Source organism: Pleurodeles waltl, chromosome 9, assembly GCF_031143425.1.
Source record: "Pleurodeles waltl isolate 20211129_DDA chromosome 9, aPleWal1.hap1.20221129, whole genome shotgun sequence".
Lineage (NCBI taxonomy): Eukaryota > Metazoa > Chordata > Amphibia > Caudata > Salamandridae > Pleurodeles > Pleurodeles waltl.
The window spans coordinates 1,148,533,752-1,148,545,926 of NC_090448.1; the positions used below are offsets into that span (position 1 = coordinate 1,148,533,752).

The following is a 12,175-nucleotide window of genomic DNA, read 5'->3' on the forward strand; positions in this document are numbered from 1 at the left end:
ACTCCAGACCACCTCCTGGCGAGATTTCTCAATGCGGGTTTCACAGATGGTCGCTACCGCTTGCATTGAGAAACCTCCCATTCTCGTTGAGGAAGCTGCCGCTCTAATAGAAAATCTACTCGAGCAGTAGAAAAGAAGCAGCACCCTGTTGCGTTGCACATGGTGCAGTTCGCAAGGGTTTTTCAGCACGGGATAAACACCCGCGCTAAGAATCTGTGTGAACTGGACAACCTAACACATTCCACCGTTTGTGGAACTCCGCATTGCGCGGCAGAGTTTTTTGGTCATTTTGCTGAGTTACACGTAGCGGAACTTTGGGAACTCTGTCCAGGCCTACTTTTATCTTTGTCAATGAGCTTTTCTGCTCTGAGCCATAACACTCAGTAAAGCGTGGGGCCTGGTTAAATTAGTCCTGGCTCACTCTCCCTTGTGACTGTCTTGGAAAACACATGCCCCATGCATTGACTGCCTTTAGTTGGCAGCTGAACCCACCCAGTGGTGCCCCATGGTAATGCAGGAGGGGCAACAGCATATATGTGCCACGGATAGACTGCGTCTCCGCTGCCAACTGTGGTAGCGCAGTGCTACCTCTGAGTAGATGCCGGAGGGGCAGGATTGCACAAGTGCCATGCTATGTTCTTTGCTTTTGTAAAGCGAGAACGTATCGCCCCGAATGGGTCTCATTACCATGTAAACACTGAACTGAAACCACCCTGTGATGCCTCTTGGTTGCTGCAGCAGAAGCGTAAAACTCCAAATGGCTCCCACGCAACACTACAAAAAGCTGTCACTGAGGCCCTAGTCACCAGCAAGTTGGGCTACGGGACATCTCTACACCGGGATCACCAAGCAACTCATTAGAAGACTTCAATCCATCCTGAACTTGGCAGCCAGACTCTGTTTCAACCTCCCACACAGAAGCCACACCAACCACACCTCAGGGGGCTCCACTGGCCCCCGATACACAAACTTGGGTGATAGTGTTTAGCAAATGCACATAACAGATTACAGCTTGAAATACACCGCTCAGTGACTGGCCCTATATTGCAACTAAACCCGCTCAGCCGTGCCTCACGGTAGCTGCAGGAGCACCTATGGCAAATAGCCACGCTGCTCTCCCGTTGCAGTGGTCGAAGTGGGCGGGATCAGAGGGCCACGGAGTGCCCATACTTTTTACACTTAAGAAAAACCGTTCCCTTACTTTTTATGGAAAACAAATGTCCTGGGACAGTAAATTCCAATAGTACAAATGCTTCATCTTAAGTTTCATTCAGGGAAACTCCTGTGCTGTGAGATCGAGTGAGTGACAGACAGCTTAACAATACACAGGGCTTCTTGCCAGGGGGCCTGCTTGCCTGAAAGAAATGCAAATGCATACAACTGGTTAATCTGCAAATGTAAAGCGGGCGTGGGAGCTGCTGCTGGTTTAATTGATTGAATCACATGAAGCTCTGTGATGACTGTCCTTTCTTCTTTTCCAGCGGTAGTGCAAGGGAGTTACCAGCTGAACTGTGAAATGTGCGCTTTTCAGGGAAGTTATATAAAAATAAATGGTTACCTACAGTCTGGGTTTTACTAAAATCTCTATTTGGAAGCACTGTTTCATCTGAATGCTTTTTGCACATTTGGTAGCAGTATGTCTTATACTGTGTTTAATGCAAGTTTAACTTAATTACTTACATGTTCTCAGTGCTTCCTGCCACAGGCTGGGCCCTCGACGCACTAACAATACACAAACCACTATTCTCCACTGCACCAATCAAGATTTTATTCCGTGGCTTTCTGGTACACGCAGACCTCTGCATTATAGAGGTTCCATAATGTACAAGAGTGCGCTGGTCACTGATTAACTTGACGTTTTAAAATGTCTTTTTCACTTAAGCTGTTAATTATTTGATATGCAGGGACTTGAAAGTGAAAGACCAGAAAAACTTACAGAATATATTTTTTTTGCTACACCATTGATCCCACGCTCACTGACCCAGCCCCCATTGCATGCAGCATCACAATTCTCATATTTGTTTTAATGCACGTCAACCACTGTCCCGTTGTGATGACCCTGCCTCTCAGTGGTACGTCATGGTAGCTGCAGGAGGGGTGGGAACACCCAGGGCAAAGAGCCCTTGTGACGGTCCTGCCAAGCAGCGGTGCCCCATGGTAGCTGCAGGAGGGGCGGGAACACCCAGGGCAAGGAGCCCTTGTGAAGGTCCTGCCAAGCAGCGGTGCCCCATGGTAGCTGCAGGAGGGGCTGGAACACCCAGGGCAATGAGCCCTTGTGAAGGTCCTGCCAAGCAGCGGTGCCCCATGGTAGCTGCAGGAGGGGCGGGAACACCCAGGGTAAGGAGCCCTTGTGACGGTCCTGCCAAGCAGCGGTGCCCCATGGTAGCTGCAGGAGGGGCGGGAACACCCAGGGTAAGGAGCCCTTGTGACGGTCCTGCCAAGCAGCGGTGCCCCCTGGCAGCTACTGCGGGGCCCGAAGTGGCGCACATGTGCCAGGCAAAGAAGAGCCCTACTTCACAAGTAGATGCCTATGGCATAACAAAACTTGAGGAGGGGCCACCTGCAAAGCACTTGGAGGAGGTCCCTCCAGACATTCAGGAGCTCTCAGGCCCGGGTACTGTGCTGAGGAGGGCCCTCTGGAGCTCAGGGGCCCCATGCACCGCTGGGACCGTGGGGACCTTTGTTACACCACCACTGGACGTCTGGTCAAGCCCCCTACATGCTGCAGAGGAGCTGCACTTTGGGGATGCTTGTAAATCACCAGCGTGACACTGATGGCGATGATGTCTGCAAAAAGGCTAATGAAAACAGTGATGAAAAGGCCGAGAGAGAAGGAAAGCACCCCACGGCCGTATCCTGAGGAGCTCAGCAGATTGCTTCATAGATTTGTAAACAAATCCCTGCTGCAGGAGGTTGGGCAGGAAACATTGCTGGAGAGTTACATTAGCTCAGCTCGTGCATCCAGACTCCAGGATTGCAGTTTGTTTTGTTTTTGCAGTTTTATATAGTGCGAACTCGACCCGAAGGTATTGAAGCACTTTACATGGTAGGCACAGGGAGATTAAGTGATTTGCCTAGAATCACTTGATATTGAGCTGATGCCCAGCTACGAACCTGGTTCCCCAGTTGCAAAGTCGGCAGCTCTGGCCATTACGCCACATCCTCTCCCTTCATTCCTAGTCACTTTGTTGCAGACCTGCCAACCTGTAAATAAATTTCACTGTGTGCCGAGGGGTGGTGGCCTTGTGCCGAGAGCTACCTAAGAGGCACTCTGCCCTCCACCAAACCCCTCAACTCTCTTCCCATCCCCTCAATAAAATACCCGGTCATTGAGTCTGTCGCCGATGTCCTATGCTGCTTACAATTGCAAAAGACGAGTTGGAAAGATGCAGTGGTTTCCAGCTCGCCTTGCCTGTCACCATGTGATTTCGGCTCCTCATCATGTGAAGGGAGCCAAAATCATGTGACACACGTGCACCGTGTGAGTTGGCAGGTCTGACTTCCGCATCCTGCTGTCCAGAGTGACAGGGTGTGTCCCAGGGTGAAAGGAAGATGTTTATTTACAGCTAGTGGTAGGGCAGACTTAAAGGTCATTAGCGCTGGAGCTAGTAGTCACTAATGTTGCACTGGACGAAGCACTAGCGGTGCACTAACACTTCTAGCCGCTATCTGGAAGTCAGAGACATCCCTTTGAAAGACTCCAGAAGCCCAGGTGAGTGAACATTCTTCCCTCCCCTTCTTTTCCAGAAAACATAGGAGGATGCTCATTGCTCCAGTTGGCCAGAGCTCTGGATTTTGAGCATGGACTTCCCTTGAAATACACTTGTATCAGTGTGATGGTTAGTTGTAATCACTGGAACTGGTACGTGCCAGGCCTCGTAAGGGCAGTGGGTGGTGTATGCCGTGGTAGCTTCCTGAGAATAGGTTGGCGTACCATTAACTTTTTTACAAATTAACCACTGGTGACATCCCAGGAGAAATGATATTGTACATTTTAGTGAAGTAAAAAAGCTGTTAGCTCACAGGAAGCTCCTGCACTGTGTGAAAACAGGCATCGGGTAGAGCTGCGACATGCACAGGCATGCCAATGCTTTTGTGCATTCAGCTTTACTCCACAACCTGTTTTGTAGTACCCGCTGCATTTCCGCCAGTCTCCCGTGCATGCCCCGCGTGCAGTACAAGTGAATAGAGGTTACAGAAAGTCTGTACTTCCTGCAGCACCAGCAGGCCTGAAGGAAGTATCTCCCTACAAATATTTACCACAGACTTGCAACTAAACCAGCCTTTAATATACAAAGACTGGGTTTAGACTGGTGAATTATCTCAGTCCAAATATGTGGGAAGTGAGTTTGCTGGACTGGGAGGTCAATACAGGACAGAATTATGCAGGGAGATGTGTACCAATGGTTGAGATGTTGGCAGTTGACATGATGAAGTATTTGTAGTTGCAACAGATATGTCTCCATGATCTTTCTCCTTGGAACACCCACAGCCTACCAGGGAGTCTTCCATTGACCCTGATGGCCAACAATAAAGAAACTGGTAAACCCAAGTTTTTCACCATGTTTTCTGCCAGTGTACAGGATCCATTTCTAGGTGCACCCCGGTTGCCTCTCTCTGCAGGAACCAAAATTATAAATAACATTTGGGGTGCGTCGGAGGGCGGTGCACAAACAATGGTAATACAACATGGCAGAAGCACCATTGGAGAAAAGGAGGCTGCGCTAAGTGTCGTCACTAGAGGGCGCCTTCACACACTGAATATCAGGGAGAAGACCTGCCCCCCCCCCCGGGGGACTCCACATGAGCTGCTGTGGCTTCCAGTCCAAGGAGTCTCACCTTCTGCTCCAAGATCCCACAGAAGGTTTGCACTGCATTCCTGCAGTCATTCTCACCACAGCCCTTTGTGTATTCCATGCACTGTTTTGTATTTATACAAATCAAGGTCTCAAGTTTGTTTTCACTGATTTATACACATAAATACAGATGGAAGATAATAGGCCTGATTCTAGTTTGGCGGCTGGATAACTCCGTCCGCCAAACTCCTGACAGGGTGGCCGCCGCCTACATGGCGACCTCCCTGCCGGAGTTAATAAGATATTCCCGCTAGGTCATCGAGCAGAAACCTAAGTTTCCGCCCATTGGCCTAGCAGGAAACAGGCTACAGCATTATCTCTGGCTCATAATCGAGCCAGCAGCACCAATGCAATGTTCACTGTCTGCACCCAGTCTCCACCCGGTCTCCGGTGGTACCGCCATGAAAGCACTGGCGGAGAAGGGGATTGTAATCCCCAGGGCAGCGCTGCTTGCTTAGGACTGCCACCACCTCCAGACCGCCGGGGTCTCCGGGTTGTAATGACCAGTACATGATACAGCCCTTCTTGTGACTGACTCTCCATGGCTGAATGGGGGATTTCACAAAGAGGGTGATATTTCCTTACATGTGCTTGTCCTGCACTGCTAACGTTTACATATAAGTCTTCCTGTATTAAACGTGGCTGGCTGCAGAGCTGAAATCAGTCTGATGCCAATTGTGGGCAGTGCTGGGGGGGCGGGGGGAGCCTGTTGTCCAGCTTTGCACCAAGGTCAAGCGGGAATCCTCTGCATCACAAGATCAGAACAGCCTGCAGAGCTCTTTGTGTGGCTTTTTAGAACAGCATGGTGACATCTCAAGGTTAATGCACTTGAGGGTGAGATCGGGGATTTGTCCAGTCACTGTTTTGACTTGTGATGTGATAGGACAGAGTGCTAATGTTCCTGCTGCAAAGCACAAGTGTGAGATGCCCATCGCAGATTAGTATTTAATGTAAGCAGCTTAGCCGACTACAGCTTTTTTCATAGAAATACCTTTGCTTCCTGGAGTTCATAAGTAACAATCCTTCTAATATAGCACATTGAGTTATGAACTGCCATCTAAGCGCTGCATGAAAATTGAAAGGCATACGTACTGTTTTTCACCTCAATCTTTCATTATTCTGAGTTTCCTAATAGGGTTCCTTTGGAGGAATACAATCTTATGAGTTTGGCACGCCAATCACTGTGTTATGTTTGTTTGCTGGACTACCAAATTGCACCTGGTTTGCATCACAAATGTGTTGGAATCCATTGCAAAGTGTTGTTTTGGGGCTTAATTCCCAGCACAAATCCTGAACTGCTTTGGACAGAAGCCCTGACATAGCCCAAGTAGCACTATGCGCTTCTTTACGTTGAGGAGGAATGCGATAGGTGGTACGTGAACATTCCCACGCACTCACCCATAGATGTTGATGCTAATACCTACCTATAAAAGTAAGCAGAAAGTGTTTGGTCTCAAAAATTTACTGATTCTTGAGGCAGCCGTAAAGTCAGACAAAATATTTATTTTCTCCAAAGCTTTCCAACTTTGCACATGTTCCGCACTGTACAGCACACATACAGATGGGTAAAGTGTTAAGTTTTGTCACAGCATAGAATTGTGAGCTGGAAGGGTATCCTTCCAGTATAAAACCCAGGCTTGACATCACTCAAACAGCCTTGCACTCTCGTGCAACGGTGTGTACATTAGTGAAAGGCAGCTTAAGGTACTCCAGAGCTAGAGAGAGAAACAGCACCACATACTGCTGTTATGCTTTGTCATTTTCACGTCACGCAGCAACTTTGGTTTCCGTGCATCGTAAATACTTCGCCCCTTTGGTTCTCCAGACCAAGCACTCTTACCATATAATGTCCAGCGTCGATGAAGTGATTCCTGACTCTTCCAGTTCATTGTCTCAAGTACCATTTCCTATGCAATGATTTACACATTTGTCTCTGTAAAATGTTTGTGTTGTAAAGCGCTCCGACAGTCTATATTGGGATGAGTAGCACTATAAAATAAATAAATGTGAGAAAGGGGCTAGGGAGGGAGGACGGGCACCATTGGAGGGGGCGACTGAGGGAATTTGTGAAGGAGGAGGGTGGCGGGGGGGTCGCCAATCATGTCAGCCCCGATGGTGGGAACATTTATCGGAAAAATAAACGTGAAAATATAGTAGCTGCAACTTCCTTTTTTGTAACAGAACACAAACCAAATTTGGATAAATCCAGATAACATGAGCAAAAAGGCCTCTGAATAAGCACAGAAGGAAATGGTCAAAATATTCAATAAACTCTGGAGTTCTATAGCGAAGCAGCTGAAGGGCACCCTTTGGGCTCATTTTACATATTTTTGTGGGAAACAAAATGGCACTAACAGAGTAGTAGAAAAAAATATTATTGGCTGTGAATATGCAGCAGGTCGAAGGAGTGGGCGGGGCGCAGAGAATGTGGGTGGATGGTGGGGTGCAGGACTTTAGGCAGTGCCTGAGAATGCCAAGGAAGGGGTCTGCCCACCACAGCTGCCTGAACACATCTGACCCTAGCACAGCGTTTTTCAAACTTTTTAATACCAGGCCCCCAATGGAAAAAAATAATCATTGGGCCCCCCTCCGACTTTTTCACAGTTACTTTATTAAGTTGGCAATGTTTAAGTATCTCTAGACTTATTTAATCATTGCAGTTAAGTTCTGCTACTTTTTTTAGGGTCGAGAGCAAAGTGCTCTGTCCCTGGTGCAGTCTCTCTGTGGGCTTTGAATCACGCCCATGTCATTCTCATCAGTTTGGTTGGTTCTGGGCTTTCCTTTTGTAATTTGCTTGATTTAATTAGTGAAAGGCATGCATACGTCATGCCTTTTCAGGTGTTTAGCCCGCCTCGAGCGCACCGGCCAACTACTGAAAACATACGAGGCTCCATGTTTTCTGTAAGGTTTCTGCCCTACTTTTTCTCTTTATTTCTTAGGAAGTGCGATCTCGCTGGCCACTAGTTGATCGCTTTGCATGTCTTCAACCCTCTTACATGGATATTTGCACTTTTTCCGGTTATGTGGATAATCACACTTTTGTCAATACATTTCACGACAAAACTTCAGTTTCCTTTTGTGTGTTTGCTGTACACTCATGACGGCCATCGGCTCGCTTATGTGAAACTGTTTTACTTTTCATTTGATGTGGCAAGAAAAGTATGGTTAGGAGTTTGCAACGTTAATACCTTTAATTCGAGCAAACGTGCGACCCATTGCATTGCAACTGCTTGCTTAAAATGCAATCAATGTAGTTCTGCTTAAAACAAAGCTCTGTTATCTGCATAATGCTTCTTTTGGGCCGAACATGGTGCCCCCCCAGGATCAGTTAATGTACCCCTAAGGGGGCCGGCCACCCTAGCATCTGCCTTGTCCAGACTGACACCACTCACTAGCCAATCACTGATCCGCTTCCTGTCTCCTGCAGCGTCCTGAACCGCAGCCCAGCCAATCTCATCCAGGAGATTATTCTAGTCGATGACTTCAGCAATGACCGTAAGTATCGTCCATCAGGTTCTTTCTTTCTTTATTCATGTTTTCCTTCCTTTCTCTTTCCTTTGTTATTCGGAACTTTCATTTTTTCTTTATATCCTTTTCCTTATCATTTCTTATTTTCCATACACTTTTCTTTTTTCTTGATTGAGGGAAGCCTAAGAATGCATAGAGATAGGTATACTGAAAAACAGAGAGAGGTTGTGTTACCCTGGAGATCACATCTGGGGGAGTGTGTGCCCACTTCTGTAGATCACATCTGAGTGATTGTGAGTCTGCTTCTGGGGATCACATCTGGGGGAGTGTGTCCCCGCTTCTGAAGATCACATCTGAGTGAGTGTGAGTCCGCTTCCAGAGATCACATCTGGGGGAGTGTGGGTCCGCTTCTAGAGATCACATCAGGGGGGGGGGGGGGGTCCGCTTCCAGAGATCACATCTGGGGGAGTGTGGGTCCGCTTCTAGAGATCACATCTGGGGGAGTGTGGGTCCGCTTCTGGGGATCACATCTGGGGGAGTGTGGGTCCGCTTTTGGAGATCACATATCGGGGAGTGTGGGGCAGCTTTTGGAGATCACATCTGGGGGAGTGTGGGTCCTCTTCTAGAGATCACATCTGGGGCAGTGTGTGTCCTCTTCTAGAGATCACATCTGGGGGAGTGTGGGTCAGCTTCTAGAGATCACATCAGGGGGGGGTGTGGACCCACTTCTAGAGAACACATCTGGGGAGTGTGAATCCACTTCTAGAGATCACATCATGGGGGTGTGGCCAAATTTGCAGGTACATGTAAAGTGCTATGTCTATTTCTGGGGGCCAAGTCTGGAGTACCATGTCCAGTTCATAATGGCACACATACAGGTGTGTGTCCGTTTCGTTAGGGCGCACCTGAAATACTGTGTCTGATTCTGGGGCCTGCGTCTGGAGTGTAGCGCCTTGTTCTTGAGACCACCCCTTTACTACAGGATCCAGTCCTTAGAGTATTGCTCCTAGTTCTGAAGGCTCCATTGATAGTATTGGGTCTGGATCCGTGGGACACTTCTGGAGGTCAGCCTCAATTCTTGAGGTGATGTCTGACCTATGACCTCCAGTTCTGGAGGCTTGCCTCCATCACATCATGGTTCTGGGGCCAAATTTAAAGTATTGCATCCAGTCTGGGGACCACATCTGGAGTACTGTGTTCAGTCTTCAGGAGGTAACATTTGGGGTATGACATTACAGGTCCTGTGGGGTTGGAGTACCGTGTGTAGCTATTGAGGCCACATCTAGAATACTCTTCCGGTTCAGGGGGCAGGACTCCAGATGTTTAGAAATGCATCGGAAACACCCAGAGACAATCGATCCATCGGGAAGAGACTGTCGCCAGTGGTTATACTCCAAGAGGCGACTGACGTCAGTCTAGGACACTGCCGCATGTTGGGGGGCTCAGGAGTACCCAGACAGTGTACCCCAGGGGCCTCGCTGCATTAACCCCTCCAGGAAGCCCCTGAAACGGAAGGTCCGCCAGCGGGTTGTGCTGGTGCGTACTTTGGGCGCAGGATTAAATCTGTCTGGAGCTCGCTTGATTAATCTGAAATTAAACCGGGCCAGGGGTTCCAAAATGGAAACAGATGGAGCTGGGATTTGAGGAGCTCTTCTGAAACAGACTAATGATTCTTTCTTTCTGACCTTCCCACCTCCGTACCCTCCTCTCCCCCTTCTGCAGCCGAAGACTGCCAGCTGCTTACCAAGATTCCCAAGATCAAATGTCTGAGGAACAACCGGAGAGAAGGTGAGCTGTGATCTGTGTGAAGCCGCGCCCCCTCCCGCCTCCCTTTAATACCCCCAGGCCTCTCTCTCGCCGGGTATTTGTCCCGCCTGACACTGCAACTGGTGCTACAAGAGCGGTCCTGCAGAAAAACAAGCATTGGCAAAGCCAATCGTTTTGACGTTTATAGTAAAAGGTTTTCTATGTTCTCAGGAAGATGTAAGCAGATAAACAAAAAGCATTAACAAAGCCAATAGTTTTGAAGTCTGTATGGTGAAAACATTTCTCTGTTCTCAGATTCATATAAAAAGCCACTCGTTTTGGCTATTTCAGCCCCTGCAGAAATTTATTTCGGCGTAGATAACGAAATGTTGTGGCATATAAATAGAAATTGTGAGGAAAACTTGCATGTTTGCATGGAAGCCCTGTTTTTTTTACAGATATGCTTTGTGCAGACACCCCCTGATGGAAAGCGAGACAGGCCAATTACCCCCCTGCTCTCCGCTGAAGATGCATGTTATTTTTTTAGAAATGGTTATAGAGTTACTGATAAAAGTAGCGGAGTGGCCTGCATATGATGCTAGAAAATTATCAAAGGTATCAATACTGGAGGGGCGAAGTACTGTTAGTAAAATTTAGCTATTTCTGCATATTTACCATATGACACTACGGGGGTCATTCTGACCATGGCGGTAATTACCGCCATGGCGGAGGTCGGCGGTAGCACCGCCAACAGGCTGGCGGTGCACCGCTGGGCATTGCCGCGGCCAGAAACGGAAAGTCGGCGGTGTACCGCCGACTTTCCGCTGCCCGTCTGAATCCTCCATGGCGGCGGAGCGCGCTCCGCCGCCATGGGGATTCTGACACCCCCTACCGCCATCCTGTTCATGGCGGCTCTCCCGCCATGAACAGGATGGCGGTAGGGGGTGCCGCGGGGCCCCTGGGGGCCCCTGCCGTGCCCATGCCATTGGCATGGGCACGGCAGGGGCCCCCGTAAGAGGGCCCCAAAAAGTATTTCAGTGTCTGCCCAGCAGACACTGAAATACGCGAAGGGTGCAACTGCACCCGTCGCACCTTCCCACTCCGCCGGCTCAATTCTGAGCCGGCATCCTAGTGGGAAGGTTGATTTGCCCTGGGCTGGCGGGCGGTCTTTTGGCGGCCGTCCGCCAGCCCAGGTCAAATGTCAGAATCACCGCCGCGGTCTTTCGACCGCGGTGCGGTGTTCTGACGGCGGTACCTTGGCGGACGGCCTCCGCCGTCCGCCAAGGTCAGAATGATCCCCTACGTCTTTCTGGCTACTATATTCTATTCCAGCGTTGCAATAACAACTTTTTAAAGGTATTTTCTACGACAAGATTTTTGATGTTGTTTGTCTTCAAAGATTTATTGTGGACATTACAATACTTGCAGCAGACTTTGTGCCAGCCCATTGCTTCTATTGGTTTGGCTTCCATGTCAATCTCACTCCCTTGCTTCTTTTCAGACTTGCCCTTTCTGTGTATGTCCCTCCTCCTACGGCATAGCGTGTTCTGCCATCTTATTGGTGGGATACCGTGTATCCTTCCACCGCCTGCAGTAAGGATTGACCTCTTTTCTTTTTCTGTCAGCAATCCATGGGCGTGCATGTCTCTTCATGCTCCCTCCCGTGAGTGCTGCTTCACCCCCTCGAGTACCTGCTCCCCCTGACCCCCTGCCCCCGCATGATAGGTGTTTAACTTTGACACCACAGCAAGATTTATTACCTTCGAAAACGTGTACGAAATGTTGTGTGTTTGAATTCAAGTGACTGCCAAGAAAGACGACTGCAGAAATATTTATTGGACTGGTGTGGATTAATGGACTAAAAGTAAATTTGGGTTTAAAATTTGTATCATCTGCAGTTGGTTTGCATGAGATTTTGTAGAAAACCTCCTATTTTCAGGTTTCGTCTGCATGCATGCTTGCGCGAATGCTTGCAAAATCTTTTGTTGGTAAAAAAAATAATCTTAAAAGGGGCTTGAAACCAGCCCCTAACTTACTATTGGCTTACTCCAATGTCGCTCTGGTTTACCTGCTTTGGATTGTCCGACACATCATCTTCATGTCAC

General features: G+C 48.6%; 1 protein-coding gene and 1 long non-coding RNA gene across 2 annotated transcripts in view; one reads left to right on the forward strand and one right to left on the reverse strand.

Annotated features, from left to right (window-relative positions):
* The window catches only part of LOC138260459 (uncharacterized), a 442,993-nt gene that overhangs the window by 363,721 nt on the left and 67,097 nt on the right, over positions 1-12,175 (reverse strand). The gene's annotated exons all lie outside the window — the stretch shown is intronic.
* The window catches only part of GALNT16 (polypeptide N-acetylgalactosaminyltransferase 16), a 386,127-nt gene that overhangs the window by 281,764 nt on the left and 92,188 nt on the right, over positions 1-12,175 (forward strand). The window contains exons 4-5 of the mRNA XM_069208972.1: positions 8,284-8,351; positions 10,047-10,112. Coding sequence (XP_069065073.1) covers positions 8,284-8,351; positions 10,047-10,112 — 134 coding nt within the window. The remainder of the gene's footprint in view (positions 1-8,283; positions 8,352-10,046; positions 10,113-12,175) is intronic.